The sequence below is a fragment of the Ixodes scapularis genome, unplaced genomic scaffold (assembly GCF_016920785.2).
Source record: "Ixodes scapularis isolate PalLabHiFi unplaced genomic scaffold, ASM1692078v2 PGA_scaffold0__279_contigs__length_252992795, whole genome shotgun sequence".
NCBI lineage: Eukaryota > Metazoa > Arthropoda > Arachnida > Ixodida > Ixodidae > Ixodes > Ixodes scapularis.
In genome coordinates this window covers 6,303,446-6,325,371 of record NW_024609835.1, presented here as the reverse complement: position 1 = coordinate 6,325,371, position 21,926 = coordinate 6,303,446, and the positions used below count along the sequence as shown (strand labels likewise).

The 21,926-nt window shown below is 46.4% G+C and overlaps 1 protein-coding gene across 1 annotated transcript; it reads left to right on the top strand.

The window, feature by feature from the left end:
- The first annotated feature begins 3,031 nt into the window (after positions 1 to 3,031).
- Positions 3,032 to 6,182, top strand: LOC8040732 (juvenile hormone acid O-methyltransferase). Its single transcript, XM_029968149.4, has 3 exons — positions 3,032 to 3,563; positions 4,104 to 4,260; positions 5,953 to 6,182. Exons 1-3 carry the CDS (start codon positions 3,063 to 3,065, stop codon positions 6,117 to 6,119), a joined length of 825 nt encoding a protein of 274 aa, XP_029824009.4. The 5' UTR covers positions 3,032 to 3,062; the 3' UTR covers positions 6,120 to 6,182.
- The last annotated feature ends 15,744 nt before the right edge of the window (positions 6,183 to 21,926 follow it).

Below are 21,926 nucleotides of genomic sequence, written 5' to 3'. Positions count from 1 at the left end.
ATGTCTGTGGACATCGTTTGTCCTCTGTCACTGCCCGTCTCAGAGAGCAGCCTTCATTCGCTCGTGGGGAGCTATAAGAGCACCATAACGATGACTTACTCCCAAAAACAGCACGAATAAATTTGCAGACACGAAACGAGACGCTGTAACAAGCAGAGAGTGCAAAGCAGGCAACGACACCTAAGCGAAAGTAATAGTCGAAAAATACGAGACACATCGGTTTGATCTTTTTCGTTTTTTATGCATTTTTAACGTCTTATTTGTAGAATAAAATTATCATGCACTGACGATTCGAACCGGAAAAGAGCGCATCGCTTCTCGCTCAGAAACGTCGTCTGCTATTACCGACGTTGAACGTCGCGCCCATCGGGCCGCCAATGATGATGATGAGGAACAGGAGGAGAAGGATGGTGATGTTGATGATTGTGAGGAGGAGGTGGAGAATTCTGAAGCTGTTTTCTTTGAATCGGGCGGTTTAAAATGCGGCAAAACATAACCAAAAAGAAAAAGGAACTAAAGCTGCGATTTTAATTACCGCCATCTGTCGGCTGTTGCGCCCTTCAAACGCGTTTCTTTTTTTTTTTTTTTTAGCAGACGGACGTATAGGTAGTTGCTTCAAGTTTCTGATTTCGAACTTTTTACTCAGGCAAGTTTATTCCGTGAAATTTGTATAACCTTAATGCACGTTCATGGGCCGCCCCTGTACGAAATTTTAGCTCGGTACGTACAGAAACCGATTTATTCGGTCCCTTCATACAACCACCCATCCATTTGCTTCACACTAAAAAAAAAATCGATCGGGTTTCACATGATGTTTGATTTCGAACTTTAGACCCCACTGGTATGAGTAAAATGTCTTTCAAGGGGATAAAAAGGGCATAAAAAAACTGTATGACAGGACGAATAATTAACAAGCTTCTAAGTTGTAACCAAGCGTATCCCCGTGTCATCATCGGTTCAACAAAGAGCGTTTGAAGGCCGCGACTGAGAATATGAGCGTCAAAGCCACGAAGGGGATAGGTCAGTGTATTTTTATTTTTGCGAGGGTCCCGGTGTGTAATATATATTTGATTACAAAAATGTTGGTACTTGTTAAAAGTTTTGGACTCTTCCCATAGTTGTTTGCTCCATATACATCGAGTATTTTGAGTATTCTAATAGAAGTGTGCATGGGGAAGGACAAGGCGCGATAATCTTTTTCGTCGCGTGAAGTCCGATGGTCTTAGTCGGTCCCACTTGTTTACAAAACAGCTAGTCCTACTTTTCTTTTACGAGATTTTGTTGACTTTTTTTTAGAAACTGTAATTTAATTACGACTATATAGATTTGAAGGTGAACATTTAAGAGAAGTCTCTCTGGTTGGGGAGCAACAATAATAATAAATAAAACATACATCAACCAAAATCCTCGCATAAAGGCTATATGAAGGCTATATACAGACTATATAGATTTATCCTAGGTTTACCGTTTTTCCGTGCGGCGCGCACGATGGCTACGTCACCGGTTTCCTAATTTAGGCTGTTTCTTCTCTTTTCTAAGAGTTTCTAAGCGTTCGCTTCTCGATTGAGTACATGTGTTTGGTCGCACGCCGAAGCATTTGACGCGACATATTGTTGACACTTCATGTCCCCTGTCCCCTGCACCAAGCTTTGTACCCCGACGACTGGGACCAAGATGTGCTTAGTCGACTCAAAGAGTGTCGATTTGAGTTCCGACGCAAACCTTCTGTTTTAAACAGCATTCTGATACCCTGCCTGTTAAATCATGTTTGGCTCAGAGGAGGATATTTGTTCCGTGGGGTGAGGACTGCCTTCTGTGTGTAAACTTAAAGCCGGAAACTGTGGAGCACGTGTTCCTTGGTTGCTGGGATAAGATTCCGTTTTGGGACGTGCTCCAGTGTACTCTAAAAAAAAAGCCCCCCCTGCTCACGACGCGTGGGATCCGGTACCTATCAGTAGATTCTTTTCCGTATGACCTGGTCCTGCTGTTCTGTCTGCATGCCATCTGGAGTAGCAAGATGGCGGTACGTCACGCACACTTATACATTCGCTCAGTACGCTGCTACTTCATTGAAATTCCACGTATGCCAACAGCTGTGTACCGGAAACTCTATCCTAAAGCGGAATAGCCGACGGCATTAGAGAAGCTGCCAGAAATTAAAGAATTATCAACAGCCAAAAAATCAGTAGAAAGTAATATAAGCCTCCATAACAAAATTCAAGTGAGCCAGTTCTTTGTACAGTGTTGGGATTGAGTGCATTTATCTGTGTTGGTAAAACGTTGGCAATAAGTAAAAAAAAAGAAGAAAAAAAAGCTGCGGCGTAGTTTTTTTTTTTTTTTTTTTTTTAAGATTGTGCAACATTGATTACGGACGCCCTGCATCTCAAACTATAACATCAACAATTACAATTACTACTGCATTAACAACTACAACTACAACGGACGTCATTTCCAGTGGTGGGAAGAGCCGATAACAGCTATCGCTGTAAAACATACTCATTACTAGGGAAGTCACTACTAGTAAAGCCATAATGTTAATCGACCACACCGGTGGCCATGGTGATAAGGAAGGCTGTAGCTGTAGTCATGGACGATTTAAGAAACGCGAGGCGTGGCCTTATATATTTATGGTTCTTGCTTTGCTACTTGAAAACAGAAAAAAAGAGAATAATTGGCTCAGTTAATTGCATTAAGAGAACACTGCCAAGTTATCACCAGCTAATCCTAATAAAAAAAAACTCTTTCGCTAGATCTTTACACGGAAATATAATTGTAGTTCAAGCATCCGCGATGGTGTCTTTACCTAATCAAACTAGATTTATGTTCACGATTACAACAACTGAATCTCTCAGTGATCTTCAAAATCAACTTACAAAACCGCATCGTCCAATCAGGTTATCAGAATGAAATGCATAAATTTAATGTGTGTATTTGTGTGCTTTTTTGTGTGTGTTTTTTTTTTATTTCAGTGTTTTTTTTTCAGAAGAAGACCTTTTTATTTCTTTAAGATAATGTCGGAGAACTCAGATGTGAGCGCTACTCAAGCATCTCAACCAGTTCCGATGTACGTGCCGGAACTTTACCTCAACGTCAACACGATTCAACGAACACCAAACCTCCTGGCCCTCGAACTGGCCCAAGGGTCCTTCCGAAAGTCTCCCACGCCAGACCAACAATTCGTGGACCTGGGATGCGGAACGGGCGACTTCACTCGCCAGGAACTCTTGCCACGGTGCCAACCCTGCCGCAGGATCGTGGCCACCGACGTCTCCCAAGAAATGGTGCGGTTTGCCGAGCGCAGCTTCTCTCATCCTCAGATCGAATACGACGTGTACGACTTCAGAGACGATGCCTCGAAGATCGTGAGGAAGTACGGCAGGTTCGATCGCGCCTATTCTTTCTTCGCCCTGCACTACGCCGAGGACCTGGTCTCGGCTTTGAGAAACGTTGCCGACTTGATGACCGACGACGGGGAATGCCTGCTCGTTTTTGCGGCTCGTATTCCAGGCTATGCCGTATGGAGGAAAGTCGTGCAGATGGATCGTTGGAAATCGTACGCAGAGGTGGGTCCCACTTGCTTCGAATATTTTTTTTCCCTCGTTTTTGTATCTGCGTGTACAAAATATAGAACACCGCGTCTTTTTAAAGAATAGAATGTTTTTTACCGGAATCTTTTACAGAATTTTGTTGGTTCACCTGTCCGTCCGTCCATCCGTCGCCGCATTTTTTCGCTAAACATAGCGGGAACTTTGACGTCACGTGACGCGGTGAGACGTAACGCCGTCCCGTGACACTAACGATCGACTCCGTGACGTTGACTTCCCGGGTAAAATTAGCGGGGAAGTTACGTCTCGTGGACGTCAGGTTACGTGACACCGTGACCGTACGGTGTTAACTGACGTCACCACACAATACGAAAAAGTCGCGCGACGTCAATTTCTCCGCTAAATTCAGCGCACGCGCGGTGCCCTCACCCGGTGTGGACAAGCAAGCTCGGGCTAGCTCGGGCATGTTTGTAAGCAGTCTGCTGGTGTGTAGGACTTCAAAGATTGCACAGTTGCAGAAAATCTTGTTTTTTTTTTTTGTTTTTTTTTTTTCTGCAGATCTGCGAGCGCTTTATTCCAAAGAGCCAGGACTTCAAGGACAAAGAGGCGTGCGTGTCTTACATGCTTGCCACACTCGAGAGCGCCAACCTCAAGGCTAGAATCTGCGAAGTCGTCACCGAGGTTCGCAGCGCCACTAACTTGGAGCGCCTTTTGGGTTAGTACCTTCGATTCGTCGAGCGCGACATTAGAGAGCTTTAGTATATCGTTCCCCAACAACTCCGGTAACAACACCTTATACTCCGCCAACGCTTTTGAGCGTGCACTGTATTGTCATCGGGTATCGTTATTGGAGGCGTCGGAACGATCTAGTAAAACTCCCTATTTTACTCTTCACCGCCGATGTTACTGTTACTGTCACTATTAACACTACTATTACTACTACTAATCATCATCATCATCATTATTATGAACATCATATTTATTCAACCATGGAGGGTTGCCGCACCACAGAAATGCCGTTAGCTCGTACCTGAGGCCGCTTCTACAAAACATGCCTCTTCTAAACTTAAAAAAAGAAAAACAGGAGGTGGTATTTCTTGTCCCTGAAGGAAGCGCTGCACCACACTTTCGGGTCATCCTGCTCTAGTGGCGGGCACTCGTCACGTCCTTGGGCAGTGAGCGCCACAGTTCTCATTAGAAAAGAGTTCCTGTGCCGCTCTGTACGCCAGAATAGTGGCCGTACACAACCGGCCGGAAACTGGTGTGGCGAAGATGCTGTACTAGCGGAAGCTCGGGGTGCCTCGGAAGGAAGCAGTTTGCTAGGAGTCGGAGCGATGCCACGTGCTAGATTGGTTCCTAAATTAGCAATATGGCAAAACAAGTTGCACCCGCTTTAGTACAAAGTTTTTCGATAAATTTGATTGTAATTGTAACGTCGTGTGGCCGATGGTTTTTTTTTTTTTTTTTTTCTCCGAAATTTTGATTTAAAGTTAAGGAGTAGTGAACACTGAAAAAATTCGCGAATTTATCAAAAGATGAGGTCCACCAGCGCCTATTGCTGGTCTGGTATGTTGTGAAACGCTAGAATGTTGTGCGTACGCAACCTGTGCCGGGCTTTAGTGTGCCTGGAATTCAGAATGCTTTCCAACTGCTCAGTCGATGTAACTTGGTTAACGAGCCGTGTGTGCGATCCAAACTGGGGGGGGGGGGGGGGGGGGGGGGGAGGGCGCGAACGCGTCGATCGTCTGCGTGTGACTCCGACCTTTTTCTAAGCCTCTCCGCCCGTTACCTTCCTCTCCACACGCTGACTCGCGCATGAGCACTAGCGACCTACCTACACAGAAGGCCTCCGCCATTAAATTGCAAGCGCTCTTAACGGTTTGAGTTGCTCTTTCTCTTAAATCTAGGCTCTCTAGAGTTAAAAATAAAAGCTAATTCCTCGCCATTTTTAACGCAAAATGTGTTCCATGGGTCGTTGGTTTGGTTTCTATGGGGAAACCGTCATGAACGACAGTCATGAACGAGTGTTATGCAGCAGTGTCACGAGCGGGCGACACGCTGGGGGAGTGACACAGTTCAGTTTCCCCGCTAAATTTGCGGGGAACTTGACGTCATGACTTGACGTCACGTGGCCTGTACGCCAGTCATGCTTCCCCGCTAAATTTAGAGAAAAAAATTGACTTCATGTGACGTTATGTCCCGCGACCAATAAAAAAAATCCTGTTTCCTCCACTAAATTTAATGGGGAAATTGGCGCCACGTGACTTAAACACCAATCCAGTTTTTCTGCTAAATTTAGAATCGACGTCACGTGAGTTGATGTCACACGTCCTATGATATAATTCAATTTCTCCACTACATTTAGCAAAAGAAAATGAGCGTTTGCGCGTGTGTCTTCTTTTTTCAGAAGTGAACATTGCTTTGAATCCAGTTCTTCCACTGGTACCGGAGGAGTCAAGATCGGAATTCAAGGCGGATCTAGAAGAAGTAGTTGGAAAGTTTTGGACCGAGAAAGACCCGCAGGACCCGCAATATCACGTAGACACGTTTGTAATTCATGCGGGTAAAATTTGACGCAGAGTTGTCTCGTCGCAATTAAAACACAGTAGTCTGACTACTGCATACATAGGTAATTGTTTTTAAAAAATTTAGTTACGGGATTTGTATTTGCGTAAAGTTATAGCAGTTGGTCCGGTCGACATTTTGCTTTCGTTTATACTTTTATGTCCCACCCGAATATGTCGCTTCCGAATAGATCGATCTCATCAACCCGTTTGGCTACGCCAGCGATGTTGCAATGTACCGAGAGAAATATACACCCTTCCAACGTTTTCAACATCACAGCCCAGCACGGGCATGATCATAGCTTCGGAAAGCGAGCGAAACACGAGCCATACGCACAAGTTCTGAAAATGGCACCGACCACAAAACCGTTTTTTTTTTTTTTTTTATGGTTTATATTTGGCGTCAACTACTTTGTGCTACGTTGTCGAGGCTAGCTCAGCCTCGGCAGTGCTCCAACGCTGTCAGAGCTACTTTCCCGAGCACGTGTAAATGATGTACAAGACGAAGCCACGGGCTCTCGGAGCAGGGCGGGACTACTGCGCCTGTGAAAGCTACGCTAACCTTGACAACGTGGCACAGAGCAGCTGACGACGAGTATATCCTATCGTCTGGTGTGCTGCTGCTTAGCTCATGCGAACTAAAGTTGCAGCAGCGTCTCGCATGCGCCGAACGCTAGGTGATATTTGTCTATGTGCATAACAAATAAAAGGTATTGTTTTTTTTTATTTGATTCGGCTTTAGACGTTTGCACCAGTATTCAGCCCTACTCGATTCAAGTTGAAATGTAACTACTTTCAGACATCTTAAAATGTGGATTTCGTTGCCAGATAAATTTTTTTTTTTTTTTTTTTAAGGAGGGGATGGGGGGGGGGGGGGGCGGGGGGGGGGGGGGGGTTGCGTCAAACCAAGTCCTAGTTAGGGATTTCAGTAATAACTCTCCGGGTAGCCGTTTAATATAGCAGTATTTTTTTACAGCGAAGCCGTTTATATGGCTAGGGTTCTGTGAATTTTTCGTGTGCGTCACCAAAAACTCTACGCTCGCACCGCCGCACGCGCACGACTTCCCCGTATAAAGGATTCGAAGTCAATAACCAAAATAATGCGCTGACGAACGCGCGTGCAAGAAGCCAATTGTTTTCGGTCTTTGCTCTAGAACAGTGAGTGCTGCGGACACCAGCACGTGCGGCGGGTGGAACACCATTCCCTGCATTCTCCTTGATGCTTGGGTAATTTAGCAATATGTCTATTAAGTAGATAAGTTATCAATAGGCACCATTTTCAAGATCAGTAGACTCTCAGGTCGGTAACGAAGGTTTCTCAAAGATTAGCTGCTGTGCGACCCGCGTCGGCCTTGTCTACGCTCGCACCGCCCTCTTTTTGTCGTCGTTCCAAGCCCCCGCTTGCGTGCCTAGTTTCCTTCCGCTCTCCCGGGGTGGGGTCTCGTCGCGCGTGCCTACTTTCCGCCGGGCGGCGGTCCCGTCCCGCGTGTCTAGTTTTCGCCGGCTCCTCGAGGCTTGTCTGTTTCGTGTTCTAAACAACTTCGCTGGTCATCCACCTCCACAAAGTGGAATGACCCATGATTATTTTATTTTTTCCATGCGTAGGGCATTTCTTTCCGTTTTATTATATTCATCAATGTTGCTCCTAAAGAGGCGCTTCCCCGCAGCAAGGCTCTTATTGCGGCAAAGCATCTCTCCGGGGCCGTTTCATTAGAACTTTCGCCGTACTAGCAGTGTCCTGCAGTGAACGTCCCCAGAGGATGCGTTGAGAGCCATTACCAGCGATGTTAGCAGATACTTTAGAACATCTCTGGGATTACACTCTTGTAGTTACTGCGTACAAGGTTTCGTTATACTTTAGTAAATAATGTTCTCAATGGAATGGCACAAGGAACACAAATGTATTGTCTTATTTCGTTTTCATCGTTCAGTTCATTCTAAGCAAATTCAGCTTGGCGAAGTACAGTTCTGTTGCAACCGCGCCATTAAACCCTAGATTGGAGTCGTCACACGATGAGAACTGAGGATCGTGTTTTGAGAGCCCGTTCGCACTCGAGTCGCACACCCAACTCACTCTGTTGAATATTTAATACTGAAAAGCGGCTGGGGCGTGGGATCATCGTCGGGACCAAAAGGAAACTGAGGGTTGATTAAACGGAAGTTCATCTTTCCAGCGTGTGGTATTAATTTTACCCGGCCTTTATGAGCGTTGATCTGTCAATGGCAATCAGTTCATCGAACGACGTTTATGCCGACATTTCGTTTCATCGAAAGGCTCCCCGCTTTCGTTTTATCGACGCGCCTTGCGACGTTTCGTCGAACAGAACCTTATTTTCACTACAAACTTTCTTCGTCTCGCCTGGTTCACGAGGAAAGGGTGGAACGCAACCCGAGGCATAGATAAACAAGCCCAAGCCTAATTCTATTAAAAAAAAAAAGTTGCTGACGAAACATTGCATTACCATGTGTTCATGAAACGCATTGTCAAAGAAACGTGTGTCCACGAAAAGTTGGTACTGAGAGTTGCGTAGTTGAAACTTAACCCTGGCATTAAAAAAAAAAAAAGCTTACTTTAGGCATTAGAAAAGGTCATTCCTGCTAGCATGCGCTTTTCTAAGATTTTTTTGCTTCGTTTCAGCTTACGTCCAGAAGCAGTCGAAGCTACAAGCGCAAGCATGTGGCCCTGAACAGTGCTTGCACTGCACGAGCGCACGTGCTTGGCAGGGAGAGCCCGGAGCTCGCTCTTGTAGCTTCTGCTACGCTCACACTTTTTTTTAACAGTCTGGGTGGGACACGCGTGTCGAGAATTGGAGGATCGGTGGCCGAGTGGGCTGTCGCACACCATCTCGGACCATGTGGAGCGAAAGCTCGCACTGCAGAACCCAGGAATCCTGGGTTCAATCTCCGCCCCTGCGCGTTTCGATCTGGATGAGCATCGCAGCGGCGTGCGGTCATGTATCACTACTGCGTCGTGCACGATAAAGACCCCAGGCTAGCGCCTGTACTGCATTGGCTAAATTTCTTATATAGAGCTGAGAGACAAGTCGCTCGTTGAGGCAGACTAAGTTCTAGGCTGTATAAAAATACACACACCCCAATTATTTTTTTTTTTTTTTGCGTGTAAAAACTTTTTCTACTCGAAAAGAAAAACATTTTAGAGCTATATTGACGGTGCGACACACGATTTAGTCGGTGATCACCTCCTTTCCACTTGGTTTCTCTCTCGGAATTTCGGGCGCGTGGAGGCGAGGTGGATCGGCTTCGCCTTCACGTTGAGGCGGAGAGAGTGTTAGGCCATCTCGTGGAGCTGAAAAGAGTGTATGACCATTCTGTAACGTCATGGACTTTGCGCGCAGAATTTGAAATAAATCTCGCGCCGTCAATATTGATCTATTTTTTTTTTCGCATAAACTTTATTTTTTCACACCAGTGCCCCAACCAGAATGTTTAAAAAAAAACTTTTTTTTTTCTTTTCAGGAGCCCTTTAAAGAAAAACGGAGTCTAGCTTAACTTGCGGCGTTCACAGCAAACATGCAGTGAACGCGCGATGGCGAAGCAGTCCTGCGCGTACCGTCAGTGGCCGAGATCTGGGCCCGTTTGCTCGAAGCACTAACCGCGGCTAAAGTTAGCCGCAGTACCTAGGAGAGGGATTTTGAGATCACGTGACTGGCTCGGGAGGGATGCGGGGAAACATGGCGGTGCCCCAGTGAGTGAGCGCCGCTCGCTTCGGAACTAATATGTCGTTGTGGTTGCAATATCGGGCGCGTTAGTCAGCAACGAATGGTGCAGGAGGCTTTTGCGTTGCCTTACCTCGCTTAAACCACGAAGCATGGGCAATGACATCGCCGCAATTTTTAGATAGTGTTTCGATTCTGGGCACTCCTAGGCCTAAATTAACGCGATAATTGTCGGCATATCAACGTCTTTGGAAAGCGGATTGTTGATAGCACACAAAAGCAGACGGCGTCCCAACAGACCTTTTTTTCTAAATTATCCAAGCACCGAGGTGCATGCTACGACTGTAGTTGCACGCGTCGCACGTGCTGGCGTCTGCAGTAGTAACCGTTCTAAAGCAAAAAGTATGAAACAAATTTTGCCTTGCACGCGCGTTCGTTAAAGCCTTATTATGATTTTTTACTTCAAATGTTTTATAAGAGGAAGGCCAGCGCGCGTGGACCGTAGAATAACACTTCCAGCGTTCTCCTCGCGATGATTGGATAATTTAGAAAAAAGTCTGTCGGGACGCTGTCTGCTTTTGTGTGCTATCAACAATCCGCTTTCCAAAGACGTTGCCATGCCGACAATTGTCGCGTTCATTTAGGCTTAGGAATGCCCGGAATCAAAAGTCTATAAAAAAAAAATGCGGCGATGCCATTGCCCATGCTTTGCGGTTTAAGTAGGGTAAGGCAACGCGAAAGCCTCCTACACCGTTGATTGCTGACTAACGCGCCCGATATCGCAGTTACAACGGCATATTAGTTCCAAAGCGAGCGGCGCTCACTCACTGGGGCACCGCCATGTTTCCCCGCATCCCTACCGAGCCAGTCACGTGATCTCAAAATCCCCCTCCTAGGTACTGCGGCTAACTTTAGCCGCGGTTAGCGCTTCGAGCAAACGGGCCCAGGTGGGAAGAAAAGCACATGTGCGCATTTGGCGGGTAGGCAGACCAGTTAAATGCGCGCCATATACGCTCCAGCAGGTGCGCACACTTGCACGCAGTATACTATTCTAATATATATATATATATATATATATATATATATATATATATATATATATATATATATATATATATATATATATATATATATATATATATATATATATATATATAACAACGGGCATGGTGGCGGGAGGCCGAAGGCGTGGGTATATAACTGAAAAAAAAGAAGAAAACCCTTCGTGAAAACAGCGACAACGGGCGGTTCATTCTTCGACGATTCGGCCGGAGTCCGGCCGGAGTCAGTCTGGCCTTCCTGAAGAAGGCCGGACTCCGGCCGAAACGTCAAAGAATAAACCGTTCGTTGTCGCTGTTTTCATGAAGGGTTTTCTTTTCTTATCAGTTATATATATATATATATTGTTAGGACGATGAAGACGACGGCGGCGCAGTGGCGTGCACGACCATCTCGCGCCAGGCCCCACGGGCCGGCTCGGCCTCCCTTAAATCATTCCCTCTACTCTCTCATCCCCTGTCCTGTCCTCTATGCTGCCGAAAGCATCACCCTGACAATACGGTGGAGGTACGGAGCCATCGTCATCCCCTGCATTGAGCATCGTCGCCGTTATCACCCAGCCAGCGCCACGTTGTGCCAGTCATCCGCAGCAGCAGACTAATCACCAGCCCATGGCTCCGTCGCCCAGCCCCAGCCCAGGTGACATCACGAGCCGAGGCGAAGACGAACGACGATCCCCCGCCCTTATCCCCAGCCTCCGACTATAGACCATTCCATTTAGCGCTCTCTGGGCGGCACCATTTTGCTCGACAGCAGCGCCCTCTCCATACATCCGGGAAATTCAGCGGGTTCGGCGGGGTAAAACGAGAGAGAGGGCACGTGCCCGACTCCGCTAGCAGACTACAAACCGAAAGGTTGCCATTCTCCATCTTTGGGCTGTATCGGCGGGCTGTACGGAACATCAAACTCTCGCTCGTGGCTGCCGTTGTGAAGTGGTCCGCGTTCTTGGAATAGTTATGGCTTCTCCAAAATCAGCCTAGAGCTCTCTGTTGTTCTACTTCGGTAAATGATCAACTGAGATATCTTTTTTCCGTTACTTAAATAGCAGTTGAGTCAGCCGGCAGTACTACCCTCAACTACTGCGTGTAATGCGGCAGGAAAGCACGTTTTTATTTATTATTTCAGACATCCACTCATGGTCGTTAAAGGCGAACACCAGTACGAACTTTGTATAGTAAAAAGGTACAGCCTCCGGATTCACTTTTCGCTGGAGAGACGGCCAGTCTGACACAGTTTTCCCTATTAGAGCACAGCTCTTAGGGGCCCGTTCCCGGCTTGAGCGGCGTCGGCGTCGGCGTCGGCGTAATCAAGGTCACCCCAAGGTCACGCGGCCCCCAAGGTCATCCCAAGGTCACGTGACCCCCAGAGGTCACGTGACCTCCCCGATGACGTCATCGTCACTGATGACGTCACCGGCATCCGCATCGTCATCGTCATCATCACTGATGACGTCATCAGTGACGTTACTGATGACCTCACCGGCATCCGCATTGTCATCGTCATCATCATTGATGACGTCATCAGTGACGTCACCGGCATCCGCATCATCATCATCACAGATGACGTCATCAGTGACGTCACTGATGACGTCACCGACATCCGCATCGTCATCGTCATCATCGCTGGTGACGTCATCGGAGTCCGCATCGTCATCGTCACTGATGACATCATCGGCATCGTCACGTGACCCCCCAAGGTCATGTGACCCCCCCAGGTCACTTCACCCCCCCCCCCCCAGTACCCTTCCCTCCTCCTCCTCAAGAGCTGCGCTCTAATTCGGTGTTACAGGGAGTTGTAAACGGCTTTCTACTTTTTTTTTTATTTGCACACAGATAACAGCGCAATTGGCGGTCCCCTGCGCAGATTACTAGAGTCTTGCTTCCTCGGGCACTCCGCGTTTTGTCTCCCCGTTCAAAGCCTCACCTAATGGCCGATTCGCACGACGGTCTGATCCCCGGACGGATCGATCCCGTGACGAAAGGTCCGCGGTTCGTCCGTCTCCCAAGCGCACTTACGCAAAATAGACAACCAGCAGACGACAACAGTGAGGAATGACCGGACCTGCTCGCGAACCCAGAATGCCGCGAAACTCCAACATCGTACGATTGCATGGTCGCGCCGTTGCCCAAGAATGAAATCAAAGTTTGCTACTGCGAAAAAAAATCGTGAGCCGTTCTTACGTGCGGAGCGAGACAGAACACCGTGATGGGCTTAGCGCGAAGCGCCACTACACTCTTAGAAAAAAAGGTATGGATAGTCCTCCCTTAGGGGAGGAGCGGTCTTGTAACCTATGTTTCTTTAGAAAGGGAGAAACTTTCGTCCCTGGAGCAGGGGAGCAACTAGTTCCTCCGTCGCCTGCATCTCATTATGGCGGCCCTGAATCGAGCAAATCTAACTCAATAAGGCTTAACGAGGACGCTACGTCTCTTGTACGAGACGAGAGGAACAGTAAATGAAAGCGTAACACGAGCTTTCCACGCACTGTGTTTATTTCCGAAGTCAGATTCCCCCCACAACTACAGAAACTTGCGTTTCGAAAGCAGTTACTCAGTCTTCTCGTCGACAGCACTGCGATGTTAAACGGAGACAACCGATACCCAGTTACTTCGCGCACTTTACGTCTTACCTTTGGTGTTGCTCGAGTCACAATCCCTTCGTCAACCGCACATCACAGAGGAATGGCAAACTCAATCCGCGAAAAAAAAAAGCCGCTCTCAAAAGAACAAACTCGCAACCGCTGTTTATCGCGTAGCGTGAAAGAAGGTTAAATCGCTTGCCACCAGATGGCAGGGTCAAACGGAGTAATTGCAAGTAGCTAGGCTGGGTGGCGCTAAGTACTGCCCAATTCATGTTCTACAAAAAAAAATATATTCTCAGGTCACCATCGCGCTTCGGGATCCTCTACCAGACATGTACAAATTACTCAAAAAAGGTAGTTAAGTTACTGAGTATCGACGCCAAAAGTAATTGGAGTAGAGTAGAAATTACGCATTTGTAATAGCAATTGAGTAAACTACTAACTACTGTAAAAAGTAGTGAGTTACTTTGAAGTTACTTTCGAACTTACTTTTTTATATTTTAGTGGTAGCAAAATGAACAGCACTTTTCATCAATAAAAAACCCTGCGAGCCTAAAATAAATGCAGTCTATCTATGGCTTGCGTTTTCGCCAAAATAGTTTATTCGCTCGCAGAAGCAATTGACTTTCAAAGTTCTTGATCATCATCATCATCATTTATTATTCCTTGAAGGCCCAGGGTGCATTACACAAGGGAGTGAACACTTAAAAAACAAACAAGTAACAAAATTATTTATCTACGAAAACACGCTGTAATCTAGTTATGGGTTAGAAAAAATAAGCTAATGGCTGCAGAAAATTTTTTAGTATCAGATAAGGTAACAATTACGTCAGGCAGTGAGTTCCAGTCGTCAATGGCCAATGGTAAAGTAGACATTCGGTGAGTGACGGTTGACGATGAAATCGGATGGAGTTTACAAGAATGGTCGAGACGAGGGAAAATGCGGTAAGGAGGAGATAACAAACTTTTTCTGAGATGACTGTTGTAATAAAAGATCCGATGAAGAAGAGAAAGACGAGACACCCTGCGGCGGTGAGAAAGAGTGTCAAGGTTAGCTGATTGGCGAAGTCCTGATATGCTTGCGTATGGGGAATAGTCGGAATAAATAAAACGGAGGGCCCTGCTTTGAACGGATTCCAGGTTGTTAGTTAGGTATGCCTGCCACGGTGACCATATGGAAGAAGCGAATTCTAGTTTAGTTCTGACCAAGGTAGTATAAGCTAGTTGTTTTACGGGGGATGTAGCTTGTCTGAGGTTACGGCGAAGAAATCCGAGAGTGCGGTTAGCATCGGCGATGACAGTTGTTATATGAGTGGTCCACGACAGGTCAGATGTCAGATGAATTCCTAGATATTTATACGATGAACAAGCAGTTACTGGGATGCCAGAAAAGTGGTAAGAGGAGGATAGAACATGTGAACTGCGGGAAAAAGATAGCGATTTACATTTATTATAGTTTAAAGCCATTTGCCATTTATGACACCACTGAATTATAAGTTGGAGATCGTTTTGCAAGGTTAGCTGATCGTGGCGTGAATGAATGGGTCTATATATGACACAGTCATCGGCGAACAAACGTACTTCAGAAGTGATGCCATGGTGGAGATCATTAATGTAGATTAAAAAAAGAAGGGGGCCAAGAACGCTTCCCTGAGGGACGCCAGACGTTACTGCGCTTGTGGTAGATTTTATATTGTTAATAGAAGTGTACTGTGTGCGATTAGTAAGGAATTCAGAAATCCAATTGACTACTGAGGGGTGAAGATTAATATTTCTTAGTTTCATTAAAAGACGTTGATGAGGGACCCTGTCAAATGCTTTGGAGAAGTCAATAAAGATGGCGTCAGTTTGAACATTGGAATCGAAATTTGAGTAAACGTCAGTTAGAAATGCTGTTAGCTGAGTTTCGCATGAGTAGGACTTGCGAAATCCGTGCTGGTGCTTGAAAAGGAGGTTATGAGAGTCTAGGAAATTTATTATGTTGGAATAGAGAATGTGCTCCAAGAGTTTGCATGAAACGCTGGTGAGCGAGATAGGACGATAGTTGCTGATTAGTTGGCGATCGCCTGTTTTATGAACGGGTATGACGTTAGCAACTTTCCAATCTGATGGTACTTCAGAGAGTTTAAGAGATTGAGAGAATATGTCGCAGAGGAAAGTGGAAGAAATGTGTTTAGTGTTTATTAATACCTTAGAGTTAATTTGGTCATCTCCGGAGCTGGAGGACACCTTTAGTTGATCTATAGCCTTAAGTACTCCAGTACGGTCAATTACGATAGGATCCATGAGAGGGTGAGTGGATTGGAACGAGTTGGGAATATTTAGTAAGTCCTCGATAGTAAAGATGGAGCAGAAGAAATTATTAATAGCAAGAGCGCCGTGTTTATCAGAAAGCGGAAGTTTTCTGATAAACTTCCGCTTTTCCTTCTAAAACTCTCCTTCTTCGATAGGAGAGTTTTCCCCTTTTCCTTCTAAGGACGTCCCCAGCCAAGCTAAATAGACGTTCCGCCGACGGGCTGGATGCAACGGCAGCGTTGAATTTGAGAAACAGGCTGAGCAGGGTCGGGTAAGCGAGTGTCGGCATCTTAGGTGTCCGTGACTAAACATGTGAGGTTTGCCTCGGGTAGAGGATCTTTTATAACAAACTTTCCTCCTTTTTTTCTTTTTTCTTCGTCAAATTGAGATTGTTATGACTGGCCCCCCTTTATTCCGACGTCGTTCTGAGAGTACGCTGAGCGAGTGCACCATTCCGTCAAGGATTCAAGTCTCGCGCCACGACGATGAGATCATCCGGACGACTGCGCGTCTCGTTGCAGTGTTATAGCTACGCCACTGAAAAAAAAATTGTTTTGGTTTAACAGATGATGAACCGAAGTATACTTCGCCGCTGACGCCGGGTCCAACAAAATGATCTCCCAAGGGTAACTCGCAATCCCCCCCGCCGACTACAATATTATGATGCGCCTGACACGCCTGACAAGTAAATCGTTTTTAACAAAGAGGAAGTCTCCCAGGCATGGATGGTCGGAATGACGCGAAGGATTACGTGAACAAGCATCGTCACTCGTATACAGTTGCAGCTGGAAGCGGAAACATGCTCCCATGAACGGATTATCCGTGCCAGGATTTGTGCGCGGGGGAGTCCGGCTTCGCAAAGGCGTATGCGCTGACGACAAGGCGACCATGGGAACAGGCGCCCAGCTGCGAGGTCATTCCGGTGGCGCCTCCCGTGGAACCTACCGCTTGAGTCAGAACTCACTAAAGACAGACAACACGAAAACAATAACAACTCTCGGAGTGTCCCCGTCTTTCATGGTTGAAGCTGGAAACGCGGCGCCTGCGTGCATTACCGGATTAGGTCAATACCCGACCAAGGCTTGTTAAGCATCTCTTCCTGCGTTCGTGCGTGCCGGTGTTATGTTTTGGCTGCTCGTCGCCACCTTGGCCCAAGGACGCCTTCCCGAACAAGGGGGCCCTTTGTTCGGGAGTGCCACTTTATCTGCCGGCGTCTTATTCATTTCTGCGCTCAAACTTTCGTGATGGGCAAAATTAGCACTATATAATTTCGAAAGTAGTTAGTAATTTGAGTAGAAGTTACCTGAAAAAAGTAGTTAAATTAAACTACTAATTACCCAAATCAAGTTGTAATTGGAGGTTACCAAGTTACTCGAAAAAGTAGTTAAACTACAGTAGTTTGAGTAGAGTAGTTGAACTACGTCCAAGTTTGTCCTCTACTATACACAGATTACGCATACTACAATCATCAGGCGATCATACATTGAGCACATACACATACATGACACATACAAACATCGATACAACGGCACACTAACCCGAACACTACATCCGAGCTCTGCGTTTCCGTCTTTTATACTGGTCGTCTTGAATGTACGGAATTTCTCGGTGACTGAATAAGCAATAAAAATACTCCCAGCAAGTTCATTTCTTTTCAGCAATGTCATACCTCTCATAGTATTTTGAATGGCTCAGGGGATGAATCTCTTATTAAAAAGCAAACGCTCCATCATGCCGTAATTATTTGAAAGGCAATAAATCAAGCCGCTCCAATGCGGTTCGAAGCCATGAGTTTGTTTCCCCACACGGCACTTCATAGCCTGTATTTCTATTGTAGTGTTTGCTTTCCTATTTGTGCTCTTCGCGCAAGGCTGCAATTGCCGCTTGAATTAATCTCTGTAGAGCGGATATTCACTCAGCTGGAAGTGGTGCTTCACGGGCTGAGAAATCGATTTTCGATCAACTGGAATGCAGTCAAGCCGCGACTTGCGGCAGTTGTTAAGTGTACGGAGCGACGCCGTGGCGACCTCGAAAACTTCTAGCGCTCATCCCAGCGCGCCACTTGGAAGGCAGTTTCCCCAGGAACCGTAGTATATTTAAACAACAAAATAAAGGGTAGTTTTTTTTGTTTTTTTTTGTTCTGTTTTTCGATTTTACCTACTATTTTTTTAATGCTAAAATTCCATAGTGTAAAAATACGTACTTTCCGTCACGATTTCGTACTGTTCAGTCCTTTCTCCAGAGCGCAATCGCTCTCGGGGACGAGATAACCGACAGTCACGTTGGCCACTGTACGATAAGACCAGCGTTCCAACATGACTATCCGCACGTCGATCGATTTCACCTGATCCCTCAAGTGGTACTGAACTTTTTAATGTAAAGCGGAATGTCAACCTGCGACACACCGCCCCCTCCGATCACGGTCCGACCAGCGACATCAACGCCCGACAGTTTACGTCATCTCATCTTGTTGTTACACCACTAATACGTGAACACACGGTCACATCGGCGATAATTCCAGTCTTCTGTTCACAACCCACAACTATGCCATCACGACGTTGCTGCTAGGTTGCTGACACGCACAAATACAAAACCCCGTTGATTGCCGGTTGGCATTTGGCATCGGAAAACAGAACCGAACTCAGCACGGAAGACACCCAGGCAGCCGGCAACAAAACCTGCCTGTCTTGAACGCAGTTCCTGCGATTTCCATAACGACGAAAACGTCGACACAGTTCCGCGTGGTTGCGCTACTGTAGTTCAGCGTGAGTCCCACCATCCGAAGGCGGCCATCTTACCCAGTGTATACGTGGCGCTGCTGGCACTGCTCCGGAACTGCTCCGGAACTTCGCTGTTTCTAGCGGCTTCGTTTGCTCATTTGATAAAATTAGTGATAAAAACGTCAATGCAACCGGAATGCTCTGCACGTTTAGACTAGAAGACGGAATTACAGGAGGCCTTCGCTGCCGCTAAAGCTCGATCAACTCAACAACTTTTATTAAACAACGTTTGCGACGTGCTCAAAAAACGAAACCGAAAGAGGACGAGTCGGGAGGAAGGAGGCTTTCTCCCATCCGCCTGGAGAAGGAGAAAAACGTCTCGTTCCTCCCTTCTGCTCGTGTCCGCTACGGTGCGCATCAGTAGAAGGGAGGAAAATGCGCTGTTGCAACCTTTTTCCTCCATTTTTTTGTAGAGTGTAGGAAGGGGAGAATAGCGGAAAGAAAGAACGATTTTTTGTATGACCGGTCACTAGAACCACCAGAAGAACGGGCAAGACATGTACAAACATACGAAAGGCAAAGATCAAGTAAGACAACGCTGAGTAGGCTCTCTGTCGCCTTTCATCGTGTTTTTCTTCGTCTCCCGGGCGAAAGAAATATCTTCGTGTTTATTTGTTTTTGTCTTTTACATTATTTCACCCTTTCCAACTTTTTCAACGTCTCCCGCCTCCTGCACAGACATCAAACGTGGGTCCGTACCCCCTCGATTCGCGGGTTCACAACTCGCGTAAGAGACGATGTAGACTCGCGCGAGGGGGTCGAATTCTCTTTGTCTTTGATGTCAGCTACTGTATTCTAGCACGCTCTTGAGGCACGGCTGAAAAGCGCCCGGTGCGAGGCTAAGAGCATCGTCTTTGAGGGTACGGAGGATACTTCTTTTGATTTACTTGTCTGGGCATGGTGGTCGAGTCCAGTCCTCACTTTACAGTCAACTGTCAACATAAAGAGGGGGGGGGGGGGGGGGGGGTTAGGCCATCGAAGGAGTGCTGACAGAGAGGGAGTGAGAGAGAAAACGCGTAAAAGTGGTGTGATCCTCCATTGTTTTGTGAGACCGATGGCCGCGGCTTCTCTCTCTCTCTCTATGCCTTCCCCTCCCCTGGCGTCCCCGTATATTGGCATGAAAGTGAAAACCGATGAACGGTCGATAACCCTTAACCGCCACTTTTGCTCTGACTGGTCGAGTTTTCAGTCATGGAGTGTCCGTCGTCTCCATGGCCATCTCTTAATGAGATGCTCAAAATTCAGGCCATTAAGGAGAACGAAAACTATACAGTGCATACTTTGCTTGCCAAAAAACACACACATTGTCATCAGCAAGAACAGCAAACTCTAATCTACGGAAACACACCAAGGTAAGCCGTGACACCTCCATTCCGCATTGTCAATACATTGTTGCGCTAAATCCATGCTTTTTCTTTTCATCAACTTTGAGTCAAAAGGGAGTTTTCGTAGATCGCTCCTTAGCTCAGAATCTCGTAGCAGAAGAATAGAGGCTTCTACTGAGCATGCGCACCGCTAGCTTTTTCTGCACAATTCCAAAGGTCATTTCCGGAGGCCGTAAGCTAGCGAGATGGCGGGTGTGGTTGCAGCTTTGGCTGCCTTATCAGCTTACAGATGAAAGGAGTTCACCTACACTCGTTCTCTTATATACAATACTTTATCTTCACAAGGACTACCATAAGCCGGGCGTACGAGAAATGAAAGTAGTGTTCCAGAACATTTTTGAAAAATATCAAAACTGTTTCTATTGTTTTCTAGAAAAGTGTACGCAAAACGCACAAAAACTAATTTAACTATTTTTTATAAGAGTACGAATAGCGCGCGAAAAGTAGTTTTAAAACGTTAAAACGATTTCTCATAACCACCTTTTAGTTTGGAAGAAGCTGGTGCGAAAGCTTGCGCTGCAGAACCCGGAGATTCTGGATCCTGGAAATGGAGAGGTTTCGGGTTCGATACACGGAGCAGGCAGATTTTTTTCAGTCGCGCTCCAGTCACCTAGTTGTGTTTCAAGATTTGTGATTGTCATTTGTTTTCCTTGTTCCCCTTCTTCAGGGATTATTTTCGTCATTCTTGTCCAGCTCGCTAGCACCTTGGCATCTAATTGCATCATAATCGGTAATTTTTAGTTGAAATCCATTACAGTTTTCAAGTAACAAGCACAAGTCTGTGTGAGACCACGTGACGTCCTTTTTTCTGTTAAATTTAGCGGGAAATGAACGAACGGACGGACGTGCAAAATATTGGGACGGGGGTTAAGAAGAATTACATGCTCTAAAAAAACAATTTGAAACTCCCGCCATCTTTCTATGAGTGCATCGAGAGGCACCAGGTGCCAGCACAAGCTCATTGCAGAGAAAGTGCCTCAATGTTGCTTGCCGGCTCAGCAACATTGAGGCAGTCTAATCGTAGATATGCGACAACTGCTCGCCTGGAAAGAGCGACTCTCTGCACTCCTTCCCCGGAGGAATGTCCCCTCCCGTTGGGCTGAACTAGATGGGAACGGATATGCCTCGGCAAGCTCCAAACGAACACGACGTTGAGACCACTGTGTACGGTCATATGTCGTCACCAGAAATGTACGCGCTGCTGAAATACGGCAACTAAATACCGTCACTCGTCACTCACTCAAAAAGTAACCAATTACGTTATTTGTTACTTCGGTTCAAGTGGAACGCGTTACAGCAGCTTGAAATTAACGCGGTTGTTCCTTGTTTCTCCGAGTGTGTCCTTTTTATGAAGTGGCCGCTCCCAATACTTATCGTTAATAATTCCTGGTTTTCTAACGCGTTCGTTCAGGAATAATTGAGGCTATGCTGACATACTTTGTGCACTTCTTTTTACATTGTAGCGTTTTGTAGTTGTGCAAATTACATGCCCGAGTTCGGTTAAAAACTGGGCCGGGTAGTTATGTTGTACACCTTCCCCTCCGGAAGTAAGTAACTATCTCTACTCGTTATTTCATTAAAAAGCAGCAAAGTTTCTTCTCTAAAAAAAGTAACTAGGTTGTTACTTAGTCACGAAAGAAGTAACTATGTACCCGTAACGGGCGTAACGTACAAGTCTGGCCACCCCCCTACTTGCCCGGATGATGTGGGATTTAGCCCACTCTGCCCCCAAAGTAGAGGGGCTAAATCGTGCCGTCCTATCATATGAGACTGTCATACGCACTCTACACAAAGGAACACGCACCTAAATTCGGTTCCAGTAAGGTCCCGCCTCTCGACTTACAGGGAGGGGACACGTTCACACCCCAAAAGGCCACCCAACTACCAGAAGAACATTTTCTATTCGGTGCTGATCTTCACGCTGGCAGCGAACGTTGCTCTGTTCCATTCCCCTTCCCCACGCCGACGCCTCAGATGACTGCAGTGGAAGCGACTCGGTGGCTCAATTCAGCTTCCTGAAAATAACTAAAAAAGTTTCAATTA